The sequence below is a fragment of the Montipora capricornis genome, chromosome 8 (genome assembly GCF_036669925.1).
Source record: "Montipora capricornis isolate CH-2021 chromosome 8, ASM3666992v2, whole genome shotgun sequence".
Classification (NCBI taxonomy): Eukaryota; Metazoa; Cnidaria; class Anthozoa; order Scleractinia; family Acroporidae; genus Montipora; species Montipora capricornis.
Genome location: NC_090890.1, coordinates 36,811,052 through 36,828,551, shown reverse-complemented (window position 1 = coordinate 36,828,551; position 17,500 = coordinate 36,811,052). Strand labels below are relative to the sequence as shown.

The 17,500-nt window shown below is 40.5% G+C and overlaps 1 protein-coding gene across 3 annotated transcripts in view; it reads left to right on the top strand.

The window, feature by feature from the left end:
- LOC138014233 (lamin-B1.S-like) overlaps window positions 1-17,500 on the top strand; it is a 23,974-nt gene that overhangs the window by 4,252 nt on the left and 2,222 nt on the right. For 2 of the 3 annotated variants that reach the window (XM_068861275.1, XM_068861274.1), the window contains exons 3-13: window positions 756-941; window positions 2,635-2,760; window positions 4,470-4,690; window positions 5,045-5,235; window positions 5,567-5,684; window positions 11,899-11,977; window positions 12,407-12,514; window positions 14,712-14,831; window positions 15,917-16,044; window positions 16,640-16,877; window positions 17,422-17,500. The exon at window positions 17,422-17,500 is cut by the window's right edge. In XM_068861275.1, coding sequence (XP_068717376.1) covers window positions 756-941; window positions 2,635-2,760; window positions 4,470-4,690; window positions 5,045-5,235; window positions 5,567-5,684; window positions 11,899-11,977; window positions 12,407-12,514; window positions 14,712-14,831; window positions 15,917-16,044; window positions 16,640-16,877; window positions 17,422-17,500 — 1,594 coding nt within the window. The remainder of the gene's footprint in view (window positions 1-755; window positions 942-2,634; window positions 2,761-4,469; window positions 4,691-5,044; window positions 5,236-5,566; window positions 5,685-11,898; window positions 11,978-12,406; window positions 12,515-14,711; window positions 14,832-15,916; window positions 16,045-16,639; window positions 16,878-17,421) is intronic. The other variant, XM_068861277.1, reaches the window with a different exon arrangement.

The following is a 17,500-nucleotide window of genomic DNA, read 5'->3' as shown; positions in this document are numbered from 1 at the left end:
GGGTTTGACCGTGATTGTGCATGGGAGATCAAAGCACAGCAGCCTGATGATAGTAGTTATTTTAGGTAAAATCTATTATCATAATTACGGTAAGTAAAGTATGATTATCCGGCGAGTGTAGTCCTGAGAAGGACTGTTTAAGCTGACATTTACTGACGTTTCGATAATGAGCAGAAGTAATCTTTTAAATAGAGTTACGTGATTTGTGTAACGTCAGTAGATAATGAAAGTTCTCTGGTCATAAATGTCATTGGTCAACTTATTTGTGATATTATTGGTCGACTGTTGGTTGAGCCTAGATGTAATTGGCTGTGAAGACTAATAGTAGTAATTGGTGCATAATTTCTATCCGTCTATAGGTCTAAAGTCTGTATGTGTATCGTAGAGTACATTGGGCAGTAATGTGTTAGAGTAAGTCAGTGTGTTATTTGTCTGTTGTTAATGTCATCGATGAGTGGTTTGTAGGGTGCGGGAAGTTGTAGGCATCAATTTATTGGTGTCTGTTCTTAAGTTAGTAAACCAGCTTTCCAGCTCGATCCATTGGTTGTGGTTAATGCTGTAGGTAACACATGCAGCAGAGTCCCAGTCGATTCTGTGGTTTGTCCGTAGATGTTGTTCAGCAATGTTATTGATTACACTCACCCGGACAATCATACTTTACTTAATTATGATATGATTCCTGGGTTCAAACCATTTACGAAGTATAATGTTATGTTTTAATCAATGTTTTGTACACTACAATATAATCCCTGAAGGAGCTTTATGAGATGCGCTGTCGTCTGGATGAAGCAGACAGGATAATCCTCCTAGCTGAGGAAAGGCTGCATGAACACAACATCATTGATGAAAATTTGTCTGCAATGCTGGCCAAAGTTAAGGTGCATAGTGAAGCAGAACTGCGAAGATTCAAGGAAGAATCAGAGATTTCCTATCAGAGTGGGGTATGTGAACATGTACTGCAGTCATTAATAAGTTCTCTTTCAAAATTATTGTATATTATTCATAATCATGAGAAACATTTATTTGGATAAAAGTGGCCAAGTCTGCATTAGTGTGTGATTCTGTCCAGTAATTATTATCAATCAGAACAGGCCCGTAGGCAGGTTTTTGTGTGGCAGGGTGTGATCCAATGAGGAAACCGATCAAACGAGTACCAGAGGTGCAAGCCTCTAGGGGGCTACAGTAGCTTGCTCCCCTAGGGAATTTTGAAAACTAGGTTGTCTGGAACTGCATTTTGTGTGTTTTGAAAGCACTATGATCATAATATGACAATAGACATCCAAAAGCAAACTTCAATGTGGATTATTTACTCAAACTTTTGAATTTCAAAATGGATCTTTTTTGGCGCAGAGACTATGGTACGTATACTTTACAAAAGTATTTTACAGTTTTGTAGAATAATGTAACTACATGTATTTAAAAAGAACAAAAGTAGAAATAAAGCTGACAATCCGCATTATTCGCTGCGTTTACAGTACCGCAAACCATATGATGATCAACAGTGCTGATCATGATGATCTTTCAGTAGTGTGCCAAGCTCAAGCCTCCTACACAAACAGTGAATCAGAACTGAACTATACTATCATTTAATTTAGGTATTTTGTATCAATTCATTTTCATTTGTTGACAAAAAAGTGGACCTCCACCGCCTGTAGGGGAGGGGGGAGGGGAGCACACTTGTCGCACTCCCCTTCCCTACGGGCCTTCAAAAGCTGTTACCACACATACACTACCTATGCCTTACCTAGCTGGTTCAAGTTAACGCTTAAGTCACACATGGAGATTATGGGTGCCTACAAACTGGAAATGTCGATCACAAAACCAAGTAGAAAGAAGTTCACCTATTAAAGAGCCTGTTCTACTTGCAATCCAGCCACAAGCGCCTCCTGCCAAACCGAGCTCCAGCCCTCTTAGGCTAGCCCCCGTCACACTGAACTGGAAGAACAGTGGAGTACCTACATGCACCATGTAGGTAATAAGTAATACTTCAAAGGGGAGTGGAGGGAGAGGACACTAGAAAATGCAAGCTGCAGAAACAGCCCCGTGGTTTGAACAGAGTAATACATATGAGCACATGCGAAGGCGCACACATAGACCATATCAGAACACTGCTGACTCAGTGAATGCCAGCCAACAACAGGAGCAAAATGTGTGATCTGCGTAAAAACCATCACAAAAAATGGTGACGGCGATAGCAGAATGCGAGCTAGTTATGTGTCTTTTATAGAGTATTTCCGTGTCATGTGTGTATATTCTGGGTGAGGGCACTTGTTCCCTGTTATGTTCACTTGTTATGTTTATTCACAGGGTTATCTCATATGTAGGAGCACAGATAATTTTCATGAACTTTTCTTCCTGACGTTAGCATACAAAATAGAAAAACTGACCTTCATATATTAGCCAATTGAAAACTGATGGTAGACTGGAGGGTAATTGCAACGTGAGCAATGCTAAATTAACAATTATTTATAATTTATTGATGAACTTTCAGTACATGGGATTGAGAAGAAAACTATGTCATTATTTTTATTCAAGGTGCTGTACAGTATAGCCTGCTTACGCAGACGTATTTCCGGCGGTCGTTTCTCTTGTGTAGTATAATATTAAATTTTTGCTTGGTTTTCTCTCTGACAGATGAATCAGATGAGGATACAGTTGGATACTGAATCCCGCAACCTTGCAGCTGCCACTGATGACAACATTCATTTGAAAGCTCAGGTAGAGGCACTGCACTCCAAAAACATCAATCTGGAAGCCAAGGTATTTCTCACCATGTTAACAACTGAGTCGCAAAGTGGAGGTTGGGTGCCTGCTCCCATAGCTGGCAAATCCTGGCAACCCAACCATGAGCCCCCATGCAGCATGACAGAGAAACAGGCAGCCATCACACTGATAAAATCAGTGGGAAAGGAGAGGGTAGGGAGGGGAAACACTTGAAGCAAAAGATGCCAACCCTTGAAATGGATTCCTCAACCTGCTAAAATGTAGACTTAACTATGAGAGGGTAATGTGAAGAGCTAGTTTTCTCCCATTATAGACCATGTGAGCGTTAGCCCTACTAACGGAATTGGCCCACAGAAGGACAGAGAAAAACTCTGACCAGGGTGGGAATTGAACCCACGACGTTCAAGTTAGATCACCGCTGCTCTACCGACTGAGCTACAAGGTCAGACGGGAGCAGGTTGTGGGAATTTAAGATGTTAATGTCACAACAATGAATTTGTACAGCTAGTACAAGGAGAGTTAATTTTTCGTAAACGTTTTTGTGGACCCAAAAATTTCCATTAATTTTATAGTAGGGCTAATCTCACATGATCTATATAGGGAGAAAACTAGCACTTCACATTACCCCTCATAGTTAAGTCTGTTGAAGTATATTAGAGTGCTACACAGCCAATGTTTGCAAAAACATAACCCTCCTTGTACTTCCACTAAAATGCACTTGCATGCTACACATCATGAACCTCATACAGGGGGTTCAGGCACAATTGTTGCATAACCCCACTGCTGACTAAAACAACTGCTCCTCATTTGTGACTCTGTTAAATTGCATTTGATTGCATTAATAAATGTGATTCATTGACTGACGCACTTTTTTTTTTGCTTTCTGGGGTTCACTTTGCCACCTTTCATAATGACATTATGCTTGAGTTTTTAAAGAAGCTTGTGGTATGTGCATGTGATGATGCTACAACTGGAGGTTTCTACAGTTATCGCTCCTTGTACTGCCACTAAAATGCACTTGCATGCTACATATCACGAACCCCACACAGGGGGTTCAGGCACAATTGTTGCCTAACCCCACTGCTGACTATTTAAAACAACTGCTCCTTATTTGCTAACTCTGTTAAATTGCATTTGATTGCATTTCTAAACCTGATTCATTGACTGACTCACTTTTTTTGGCTCTCTGGGATTCAAGTTGCCACCTTTCATAATGACATTATGCTTGAGTTTTGAAAGAAGCTTGTGGTATGTGCATGTGATGATGCCACAACTGGAGGTTTCTACAGTTATTGCTTCAGGCTAATTAAAAGAACCCAAGTCTTTGGGGACAGAATAAGTGTTAATTTAAATATTATACCATGACCCTCCTTATTGGCAAATGGAGAAAATGATGTTGCTTTTGAAAATAGCTGTTTGCAAGTGTTTAGAGAATTGTTATTAGTCCACAAGGAATCCAAATGGAACCATGCATGCTGGGGTGAATATGTGCAGTGAGTCATTTTATTCCACTTGATTTGTGGACGGTGTGGAAACTTTGCTGATACGCTTTCTTCGTCCAAGAGTTCTCTTGCATCGAACTTTTTTTGCAGAAATGGGAATCCTTCGTGTCTGAGTCAACACAATGATCTCATGTGTGGACCATCAGCGAAAATACAATTGAAAGCAATATCATTTTTATTAGCAAATGAAAATTTTATCCTCTTAGTATGGTGTACAATCACGGACACTATATATCCTTGCAGTGTTCAAGTTTGGAAGCTCAGAATTCTGGTCTTATTCAAAACTTGGAAATGGAACGTCAGCAAGCAGCAAACACCGTGAAGAACCTTGAGGCTAAGTTACGCGAGCTTCAGGAGGCATTGATGGCTAAAGTGCGTGAGCTGGGACTTGCTTACAATGCGCATTTACCTCTGGATCTCGAACTGGATGCATTTGCCACTTTGTTGGAGGCGGAGGAAAGAAGGTATTGTATATGTGTCTGATTTTCACCACCTATCTGATATTTCATATTTGTTCACTCTAAGAGTGCCAAATAGACTGAATTTAAACATCACAAAACACGTTTTCCACCACGTTACGGTATAACTGCCATCCCCTAGAGACGTTAGGGACATCCCAAACAGTTGCTCTCTTTGAAATGCATTTTGCCCAAGATGGCGCTAATGAAACTAAACGGGATGACAATTTGGTATTTTCTACCTGATCATGTGGTGTTAACATTGATTAAATTCCTCTTCTACGAATTTGAAAGACGATTGTAGAATAAAGAGCTATTATGGAGCATTCAGTAGCTGATGTCTTTTTTTTTTTTTTTCAGGCTAAACCTGGCCATGGAAAGTAAGGTTCCTATTGGACCCGTCCGTTCTCGTACCTGGCATTCCCCTAGTACAGGAAAAGTACCTCCCCCCACTACAAAACGTCCTGCTACGACTCTTGGCATCACACACTCACCAGCAGTTGCAAGTAAAACGATACGACAGCCGATTACACGACCAAAGAGTACTGCAGGTACGCAGGATGTTGTTCTGATAAGATCCTGTCCTTTAGATTGCTCTATAACGTATGACTCGATCTCATCTCGGAGGGGGTATGATATGGCCCCAACCTACCCCGGCTCATGGTACCGTACATGCACGGTCTCAGGCAAGGTCTTTTGTATTGTGAGAACTCAAACTGTCTATCGAAAACCCTGTGGCTCTACCTATGGCCTCACACAGTTGTTCTTTTTCATTGATGACTGTGCGAACAGCATTCAGCATTCATCTGCTGTGCAAGATTTAAGGCTACTTGTTTCTTCACATCTTAACCAAGAGTAACATCATTCTTTTTCTGTCATTAGGAACTTTGATCGGTGGTAAAACAAAGCCTGTTATTCATCCAATAACTACGGTCAGCCCCTACCGACACACTTGGTCTTATGTACCTAACTTCGTGGACTATCACAGCCCTTCATCCAGGTATTTGTCCCCTTCTTTAATTCAGTAATGACAGGACCCCATAACCAGAAGCTTTCAACTCCAATAGGACGTTTTCACGTGACGTCATCGACGCCATGTTGGTGGACGAAAACAAAAGATCTCATTAGCTTCTTTTGTTCGTCCACCAGAAGTTGTACACTTCTCTATTGTTATTGGTGTATCTAGAGATTGGTTGAAAACGTCCTATTCTAGTTCTACGCAACGGCATTTTTACAGATCAAGCTATTTTTTTGATGAGTTCTTAAATAAGATTTGGTTTGCACGGGTGACCATTCTCAATCCCATGGGTAATGATTCCTCACGCAAGACTTGTAATTTGCTGCCCAGGAAGGTCTTGTTTTGCGGGAAATTCAATCTAAAATAACTCGGACCGTAAAAACGCCGTTCCACAAATACAATGTAGTTATACGCTCTCAGTCGTGGGTTCCTGGTAGTGGAAACTGTGATTGAAGTTCTTATGGTTTAACATTATAGTTTTCAGCATAGAGCAAGTTTCAATCGAGTGTCGTAAAACCAAAACCGAAGTAATTACTTTGGCCAATCAAAAAGGACGGAGAGACAGAGACAATCCAGTAAACCAATCAAAACTCGAAGTAATTACACTTAGCCGACACAAAGCGCGGGAAAATGTGCACGCGCGAGCCACGATTGCTTTTGGTTTCACTTCTGATTGGTTGAAAAAGTGGCGCGAGAACTTTGAACCAATCACTGAGTGAAGTAATGCAAAACCAAAGCAATTCTCTAATTACTAAGTTTCAACACTCAATTGAAAATCGCTCTAATAGGGTGCGGGATTGGCGCAATGGTTTGCGCACTCACGTTCCCCCAATGTGGCCTGAGATCGGTTCCAAGACAACTCAAAAACAAACATTAATATTGATTCATCTAGGGTGCGTTTGTTTTGGGAGAATCCAAAAACGGATTTGCGATCTCTGATCATATAGATTCTTTACCACCAAAAACTTGGAAGGTCCATAAAGGATCAGTAGCCGTGACAACGTGAAATAGAGACCTGGAACAGAACGGCCTTGACATTTTAAAGCAACGCAAGCGTACATTGTCGTTGCGTGCAATTTCAAAAAAATGACGGGAAGCTAATTTGTTTAGGAGAATTCTACCAACCTCGTTCCCAGGGTCTCTCGTGCGTTAAGATGAGAGACCCTGGGAACGAGGTTGGAATTCTACTCGAAGAAGTACTATGGGGTCATGGATTTAACTGAATATACGCCTCAAGAGAAGAAATAGCTTAACAGTCGTTAAAAACAGGTGACGAAAAGCATCGGTGCTAAGTACAAAGCGACTGCTGAGGGTATTTTTGCAGCTGTTGGAAAGGTGTCAACGATTGCTGTCAAGCACCTTTTTCGTGTAATTCTTGGTGTGAAATGTACACAAAAACTTACCTTGTTTTCCACCTCCTCGTGACCTCGATGAGAGAAAATGGCGTGAATAAAACAGTTCGGCTAAACCGTTTTGTACCGTAACTGTTGTGTACCATTTTTGCACGGAAAATGCACCTTTCGTACTGGCGTGAGTTACATGTTTCCACCAGAAATTGTCATACTGAAACGAGTCATACCGACGCGAGTTCCCATTTCATTCCGGTACCGCGAATTCCCACAAGTGTCATGTAAACGAAGAACAACCACGCGTTTCGGTATGAACTTGACCTTTCGGTGGACTGGAACGGGTAGCGTATGCGTGAATTTTGTCAATCCAAAATGACATACAGTCCCGTCATAGAACTTATGCAGGGGTGAGTTTTCTCATGTAAGCAGCCCCTAATATTCCACTTAAAGACAACGGTTCACTTGAATATTTGTTTATGTCATTTCAGAATGATAAAACCGAATTTTAAAGTGTATTAAAGTTGATTTTAAAGCGTTCTTTTAAAAGGTTCTTGATTTGCAGCCAGTGGTGTCAATTTAAAGACATACGTCTTTCATTAATCCTGGGCCAGAAAATTACGGTGATTATAGAAAAGGACAAAGCCAACAAACGATAAAACGATAAACGGCTTTAAAGCAAAACGCAATACTAATTTAATTTTAGTTTTTCTTTCTGTATAATCATTTTAATAAGGAAATAAATAGAATTTAAAGTAGTGTAGCTTAGACTGAAGTTTTAAATAATAAAAAAATGATACTTCCTCAACATGTGTAACTATAAGCTAATGATCAGCACATAACTTTCCCGACAAATCAGGTCGGTGAATCGAACCAATGCAGGACATAGAAAAAGAGAGCTTTGATTGTTGTTGTTGTTGAACTGCTGGCTAGATGAAATAAGAACTTTTTTTCAAAATGTATGGAGAATTGGAATTTTGATCATGGGACTGACTCTGGTTTCTTTATTTCTTTTCGAGGTCTCGATTTCTCCGGAGTCTTCCTCCCACACTGGCCCAATATGATTCCGTCTTCAAGATTTACTACTAGGAAACGAAAGCTTTCAAGTGATGATACTGTGCTCTTACTAGTAATTAACCATAAATAGAGCAGTTTTCAGTGGAGTGAACTTAACTGCCTTATTTTGCCAATCTCGGCGTACGTGACCTACGAACGCATGCCGACGTATTGTTCACCTTTCACACACTTTCCGTCCGAGAAAGAATGCAGACAATTAAATTAGCCAACAAGTGTCACGCAAAGCAAAGAATCTTCAAGTCAAGCTAAGAGCGTAGTAATTCAAAAGCAATCAAGAAATTACTGTCGCCACTCACTTGAAACCGCTCTACGAACGGAAACAAACTACTTTCGATTTTTATTTCTTCATTTGCGAAAGAAAGAAACAATGATGACGAAAGTGATGACGACGATGATGTTGATGATGATGATAATGATGATAATGATAAAGGATAATAATGGCTCAGTGCAATAAACTGATAGCGAGAAATTGAAAAACAAAATTAAAAAAAAACGGCTTTTCCCATGAGTCTGTCGCCCCATACCCAACAATGCATTCGGTTTTGTTTGAAAACTACTGTTTTATGATTTGAAACTATTAAATACGTCAATACTAATGAAGATGGAGACTTTCGAAAGCTGCATCAGGCTTGCCCGAAAAGAATCCATCTTTTAATTTATTTCTAAGAACAGCCGATTTCCTAATTTGGATCTCTCTCGGCCTTGGATAAATGAGAGATACTGGGAAGACTACCGACTTGAAATTTCAGTGGTACGATTTTATGGATCTAGTGTCAATAGTGTGTCTCACTGAAAAAATGTCACTGCCAATCTAATTTGAAAATCAATCCAAGTTATTTTATGGTTCATATACGTATTTATGATCGTTTTCATTGAAATTTTTGTGTTTGTCCCTGGATTATTGAATTCCAATTTATTTTGTGGGTTCGCTTAAAATTAAATTATTATTGTTTGATGGATTACGGAAATGCAGCAAAATATAAGAGTATTGATGAGAAACAAGAAATGATTTTGTTATGACACTGTGATCGTCTCATAGAACTTGACTTGCAAATTCCTTTTTGGTCAATTATTGAGAGAGCCACAGTAACATTTAAGAGTACTAACCAGAAATGATTTTTTATCATATATAAGATAAGTTAAGTTAAGTTAAGTTATTAGAAGTGATCAAATAATAATTGTTATTGTCGTAATTTGTTTCACATTTATTGTGACCACAATATTTTAATCTAAAGAGCGGTTATAGAATTATCAAAGTTGTTTCCTTCAGTCGGTTTCCATTAAAAAATATTGAAAAATACGGCAATTTAATATATTAGAAAAAAATCACCGTTGTTAACCTTTGACGAATGCGTGAGCGATAATAGGGTCATTCTTTTTCTTTTCACTAGTTTCCTAACGATTTAGTTAAACTACTGCTCAACACAGTTCTCACACATTAACTTTAAGTTATTTGAAATAGTTGCATTTGCACGAAACGATTTGTATTCCTTGTCGTTTGAATAAAATGGGCTTTTGACCTCCATAACGTTGTTTGCCTCAAGAGACGAATTTATTTCGATGGTGAATCGGGAATACTCGGAAAATCCGAATGCTTTTTACGGGAGTCGAACGAACTCACGACCTTCGGAAGACTCGTGGGAGTTGGGCCATTGATCTAGGTTTAGGTGACGTATTGTCCTGCTCTACTGCTGTAAATGAAATGGCTTGCTTTCTAAACTATGCCTTATCTAGTATGTGGATGTAGAACTGGTTTTATGTTCGCATCTCAACGACGAGGCTCGTGCAAAGTCGAGATGAATCCATGACAGCCTATGTACGTTTGTAACAGATTCAACCGGCCCCTAACGCTGCCTCGCACTCAGACCTTGGGGGTGTGGACTGAAACATCGATCCCGTGATAAATTTCCGCGTAGAAATATTAGTTCGTTTGATCTCCCTTTGAGCTGTGCAACATACGTGTCCACCAGTAGAGCAGCTGACGGGCATAATAGAGTTTAAAGTGCACCTAAACTCAAATATTTTTCGTCTACCATACGAATCTCACCCAACATCGTTCCCAGGGCTTTTCACCGCGGAGAGTACCAAAGATAGGGAAAAGCCCTGGGAACGAGGTTGAATATCCCCACCAAAAGCAAACATGTTTTACCATTGTTACCGCAAAAATTCGCTTTTTATTTGCCGGGCAAGACGCGCAAAGTTATCAAAACAAGCAGTAGACTGTCAGTTGGACCCACGACCGTGATGTGAGAGGCATGTCTCGAATTTACGTCACAAACTGCTTTGCAATGCCAAATTTCTTTGAAAACAAAAATGCAAAGCAGTTTGTGACGTAAAATCGAGAATAGACCCATGCCTCTCACATCACAGTCGTGGGTCCAAATTACCGCTAGTCAGTTGTCAAGTTTACGTGGCTTGCACGGCACAGAAAAAGTGAAATTCTGGGTAGCAATGGTGACATATGTGTGCTTTCGATAGGGATGGCAAGATAAAAACAAAGCTTCTCCTTATTCCCGCCAAGGAAACTCCTAATATGGGCAGTTAACAGTTCGATTGCCCAATCACATTGCTGCATTTCAAATGACGCCAAAGCGAAACTTTCCAGAAAGTTCCATGAGGAGATGACGTTGTTTGCATCCGCGTTCGCTAAGCCAATGAAAATTCGCGCTCGTTTATTTTTGTTCGATAAGCCAATTAAATGTTTTTCATTTTTGCTTACGTTCTGTTTTTACAGAAGCTCATGACCTTGAAGCGTTTAACTCGGGTTGAGAGCAGGGGTTTTTTTTAGTTTAAAAACTTCCTTATTTGGATGTAACGTAGCCCGTGCATTTCCCAGTGCGTGCAGCATCGATCTTATTTTTGTCCATATTTGGGCATAAAATTGGTGTCTAAACTCCCTAGTTTGTTCCAAGGAAAAGGTCATATGAAAGTCGCTCTAGTATCTCCCAGAGTTTTAAACTAATCGTCTCTAACAGAGAAAAGATCCCAAGTAATATAAAATAATGGAGCTGTATGGAGACAAGTTAAAAGGGAAAGCAACTGATTTGCCGACCGTGGCTAAAGAATGTCGCGTGTTTAAGCTCCCTATTCATGGTACTTTGCACACACGCCACAAAGTGTTTTCTTCAGCTTAAGAACCTCTTGTGTTATTGTTTAGGATTCTGGTAAAAGGTCTTGGTTTAATTAACCCATTGACACCCGGGGGTTCCCCATTGACAAGTAAAATCGTCTGGCGTTAGACAGAGTAAAATACCAAGTCTGGCCAATTCAGGCCAGTTTGGGTATGAAAGGGTTAAGGGTCACTTTTGTGTGGCCTTTACCAAACAATTTGAATGGCGTTGTGTTACTGAATCGGCCCCTTTCAAAAATACCATAATACTCTGCTGGCCCTCCAAAAGTTTGCACCAGCATTGTTTCCGCTTTCTCTTGAGACTTACAATGGTCCCAAGATCGAGAAAATAAAAGCAATACTTATGCAAACGTTTCCAGGGCAAACAAAGAGTAGAAGTGGCCCATTGGACAACCCTCCTCTTAAAGGGCCTAAGCCATCAACCTCGCTCCTAGAGAAGAAGAGAGTCCCCGGGAACGAGATTGCTTAAGCCATGAACTACATCTCTTAACATCTCTGTTACATTGGTTGGAAAACTCCAGCTTATATATATGTAATCCTCCATCCTATGGCGAGTCCGTCGCTAAACTCATAAAAGCTCACAAACGAAAAGCTTTGGAGTTTTTCATTTTGCTTAACACTTTATGAATGCTTGTCAATCCAGTCACACAGGAAATGTTCGGATCTTAGAAGTCAGCCCAGACGGCAATTACGTCAGAGTCTTCAACACTTCAAGCTTCAAAGTGAGTTTGTTTCATTTTTTTAAAAGAACTCCATGTGGCTTATACGCCTTGCCTTTAATCGCTGTCATTCAGTTTTGGCTGACGTATCATGTCATGTTGTCATCTAGCGCTTTCACATTTCTTCAGCGTTATCCGTGTTTCTTGGGACCGGTTGCAAATTATCTATATCACCTTCATCTCTTCATATCGCAGGCAAAAATCTGTGTTCTTTTCCCCCTAAAAGAGCCTTCATTTTTTATCAGTGCCTAAAGCAAACGCATAGGTAGTTTTGATAATTAGGTAAACGCGACCTCCACCCCCTCCCCCCCCCCCCCCCCCCCCCCCCACTTCTCCATCTTGCCGTCCACCAAAGTCCTTATCTATGCTTAATCTTTTGTTCTATTTGTTAACTCCATTATCCATTGATTTATTTACCTTTTTCAATAAAAGGATGAAGAGATTGGTGGGCACATGATTCAACAAAATGTAGCTGGCAGACCTGTCACAGTATTCCGTTTTCCCCCGAGAACAAAGCTAAAGGCTCTGTCGCATGCAACTGTGAGTATAATCAACTTCACTAAGAGTTTCACCACGCTGGCCTGGCAACTTGAACGTGTACAATCAAATTTGCTTAACATTGTTTTCCAAGAAAGGTTTTGTTTCAGGACAAACAGAACTTCATAATCGCTTAGTTATTTTCACTTTCAAATTTGTTAGAGCATTAGGGCAACCATCAGACGTCACAATTAACACAATAATTGAACTGTCTGATAAATATAAAGTAAGAGACTTAGGTGTCATACTGGACAATAAACTTCATTTAAGACAGCATGTCAATGATATTTGCAAAAAAGCTATTTCTGCAATAATATTTTAATTAGTCTAATCAGGAAGAACATTTCACAAAGTAATCTTTAATAAAGGTATTGTAAATGCTTTTGTGATTTCCCGCATCGATTTCTGCAGTAGTATTCTGTATGCAGACTGCCTACGGTTGAGCACGAAAAACTGTAACCGGTTCAGAGCATCAACAAATGAACGAAATAAAGTAATTTAACTCGCCTTTGTTTTGCCTTTTCGAGCTTTTTTTTAACTGTTTTAATTGGGACGTTGTTGTTTGAGAGGCTGTCGTAATCTTCCTAAGACGAAGTCAAGGCTGGACACAGTGATTCACGGAGAAATGTACTCGAAAGCCTTTTTCTCGCGGAAAAGCGAGTTCGCTGCGCCGTTTTTCCTTCCAACGAAAAGAGAACTGTTTGTGTACCTCCCTGTCTGATCGGCTTGCTGAAAGCATTATCCTCTCGGTTCGAATGAGAAAGATTTCCTTCACATTTCCACACCGGACAGTTGTCCGCCGATGCTTGTGCTCGTCTTTTCGACTACCGGACTGAAATTAGGGATCTTGCCCGCGTGCAATTACCACTTACCCCTCCGGCACACAGTGGGATCCGGTCCTTGAAAATACAGCACTTTCCCCACAGTCCACATAGCCCACGTATATAGAATAGAACTCGACTGTGTACCGGACCCTAATTTCAGTCCCGTGGTTGAAAAGACGAGCACTTCGCTTATCAATTCTTATAAACGTTCATCCGATCATTTACTTCGAAAAGTTCTGAACGTCATGACAGCCACTTAAGGTCAAAGAACCTTCTCTTATTGCGCCTATGGAACAGTTTGCCTAAATCTTCAAAAAAACTCTGAGACTGTAACTATTTTGAAGAAGAAACTTAAAACATTTCGTAATCCTTTTTGCGACTATTTTGACCCTTAGATAGCCATACGATTTTACTTATTGGCTTTTTACTTATTTTAATTGAGTTGTGAAAATGTTTTTAGCCTCCCGCTGGAAGCGCATTGAGAATTTTAAATGCGCTGACAAATACTATATTCAATATTATTATTATTCAAGATGGTCTGTCGCATTTAAAATTGAAAGTGAAAATAAGAGATGTTGAATGTTATTTTTCTCTAAAACAAACGTCTTTTTTGAAACTATCTTAAGCAAATTTGGTTGGATCTTTCTTTCCTCGGCTGTAAGATTACCTTTTTGTAGAACTGGAGGTTCCCCTTTAAAAGTTATCCTTGGATGGTTTTATTTCGACGCGTGCACTGGAGAAACCCAACAGCCAAACCCAGTGCTCATTTTCAGAACTGGAGACTCGTTCTGATACTTCAGTCTAATTGAGGGTCGCTATCAACGGTGGAAAGTTCAAAGTGTCAAACTTTGTGGCTTGTCATCATGTCTTAGCTCTCCCAGTCTCTTTTTGGATGCTTCTTGCTGTGAGTTTACAAGCGGACGAACGCAATTTGAAAAACAGGAGTCTTTTTTAAATCAAGGCTTAAAAAGTGGGACACTTAGGGCGCTTTCCATTTGACAGAAATGACTGGCCAGACCAGGCATTTGGAAGGTTTAACTCTACAACGCCTTCAAATTAACACTCTTCGAGGATGATGTACACTCCTCCGGACGAATACGCGGGGTTATCATACAGGTGTTCCTTCAAATTGTTGGATTTTCTCTGCAAAGTGACGGGTCTGGCCGGCGAGTTCTGACAAAAGGAAAGCGCCCTTAGTGTTTAGTTAACATAGTTTTAAAAGAAGAATTAACTTTTTGGGTCTTAGTCACAGGACGCAGATGTACTTATAGAATGTATTTTTGTTTGTTTGCTTGCCAAGCGGATTTTTGTTACACCGTTAATTTTTTATGATGTCCTGTTAATAGTGGAGTGCTAATTGTTGCCTAACTTTGTAGGTGTGGTCTGCAGCGAGTTTGTCGAGGCACAATCCCCCATCCGACTTCTTGTGGAAGGAGCAGCATAAGTGGGGAACTGGACCGGAATGTACCACAATCCTTTGCAAGCCAAATGGGCAGGTGAGGCCGGCTAGTTTCCCTCAAAGTGAGGCGGGATAATTTTTCGCGAAATGGTACTGGACGTTCCGCAGTTAAGACGACAAAAGAGGAATGAGCTGGAAAGCAAATGAAATGATTATATCGTTCTTTTCAAACGAACGGAATTTTCTGTACAATAGACAAGAATTTTGTTCACTCGGGACGCAATTTCTTTTTCGTCAAGAAAAAAATTGCTTTGAGATTAACTGTTCCATTTGTTTGAAGGAAGGATATGTATGGAAGGAATTCCAACAACTACGAGCCTAATTGTCTTACCATAGTTATTAGAAGGAGACTCTCTTAAAACCACTTGTCTTTGAAAGGCTCTCTGTTTTATTAAGTAGGGCATAATGCAGTAGAAATAGCAATAAAAACAACTAGCTCTTTCAGTCTTGAACTCAGGGTTCCACCGACATTCTTCCTGCCAGCTATCGAAGTACTTCATGTTTACTACACTCTTGGGGTTGGTTGAGAAACTATAGACACAACTAAATATGCAACTGAACGTTGAAACCTAAGCGTAAATACAATTGAGATATATGCGTGCTATTACGATCCACTAAATTTGGAGATTGTTTATAAGAAGTCCGTGATAACTGATGCCAACTTGGTTAAAAATGTGACTTATTTGCAAGTTGGCTTAACTATGTGGAACTGATTGAATTGGTTAAGACTACAGTAAAATTAAAGAAGGGCAAATTCACTGTAAAATGCTTGCGTTCTCCATATTTCTCATCAATGGTTCGTTGAGTTGCTTCATGGCAAAGAAATATACCAAGATATTAAGCACACAAATATGAAACGCGCGACTGGGGCTTGTATTTTAAGACTAACTATCGGGTCTTTTTACATGGCTTTCTTGTTGCTATGATAACCTATTATCTCACGATATCTTGCGCAATGTGTTAAGCAATTATTGTTGTTTCTTCGGATCCATGACTTAGCTTTTTTGTTGATAGTAGAGTCAATCCTAAATAAAAATGTATGGGCGTTTATAAACCGCTGAAAGTGTCGAAATTGGTTCGAGCCGCCTTAATTAATTAAACGGGTCTCACTGTATTTTGTAGGCTGTGGCGTGGACGACTGCTGCCTATCCTTTCGGTGTGCCGAACCAAATTCCCACGCGGGACACAGGGCCTGACGGTGGACTGGATCAAGAGCCTGTCAAGGAACGGACATCACCTCGATCGCCAAGGTGGGAAGCGGAAACGGCGTTCAAATCATACGAAAATAACCAAAACAAACAGTTGGGATATTTAGTACACTTAGTAGTAGGCTTCAAATACCCCTCTTTTTTATCGTGTGCATAATGAAGATTATGTTCAGCTCAACTAACAATGTATTGACATTGAAAGGTTTTACCGTGTTTAGATAATTTTAAACAATAGATAACCACTAAATGACAAATACACCATGTATCTTCCATTTAAATCATACGAAAATAGCTACACCAAATATTTGGGATACTTAGTAGACTTAGTAGTACGCAAATACCCCTCTTTTTTATCGTGTGCATAATGAAGATTATTTTCAGCTAAGATGACAGTGTATTGGCATTGAAAGGTGAATGTAGCTATTGAGGCAAAGGTTAAACGACAAGGGGACTGGGTACGATGCACGATTTGAATAAATTGGCCAAAAAGCAAGTGCTGACCAAGCCGACCAAGCCGACCAAGTTCATTTAAATTCGGAAACGATGTTAAAGCCCTAAATGTCTCGTGAATAAAAAGTGCCAGCAAGATAAGTATTTCTGCTAATTTCACATTGTCTGAAATTCCGCCATTTCTCAGGTCCAGACTCCCAGACCCAGTACCCAGGGAGACTGAAGGCAAACCTTTCTCAAACCCTCCTACTGACCCACTACATCCACACGCTGTCCAACCTAGGACCAAGTTCGGTGGCCATGATGCCATGAGCATGTACCCACAAGCAAGGTCACAGAGCGACAGGCCGGACCCTGCTGGAGCAAGCAGAACTGGTGGTGCGCCTCTAAGGAGGTTTACAGGAACTTCCTTGCCAAATGGGAAGGTAAGTGTCATGTTAGAGTTAATGGTTTCAAATAAAACGGAAACTGCAATTGTTGTTCAGGCCAGGAATGGACGTCGCACCAAATCTAAAAAGCTTTCAAAAGTAAAAATCGGGAAGTGACGACTTCCATGTATCGGAAAAATGCATTTTTTGCAATGGTCTTTCGGAGATACTCGAAAAGTATCCAAGTGCTCCTTCTCAGGAGTCGAACCGGTGACCTTCCGATTACTAGTTCGGATACGCTACCGCTGAGCTATAGGGTATGATCGGAAAAATCCGAGTGCTACTTTGCAGGAGTCCAACCTACGATATTGCGATTACATGCACTAGTTCGGATGCTATACCGCTGAGCTGTCGGGGATGTTCGGAAAAATCCTAGTGCTCCTTTTGTAGGAGTCGAAGCTACGACCTTTCGATTACTAGTTCGGATGCTCCACCACTGAGCTGTTGGAGACACGTGGGAACTGGACCCCATGGTGCGTAGAGTGTTCCCGATCAAATGCCTCTGCATGGTTGTCATTCTCTCCCTTTTAACAAATTTCAGAGCTCTAGTCCGAAGAACGGTCACGGCGGATCCATCCGTGTTATACCCGCTACAGACTTCAGTTCTCCGTCAGAAAAAC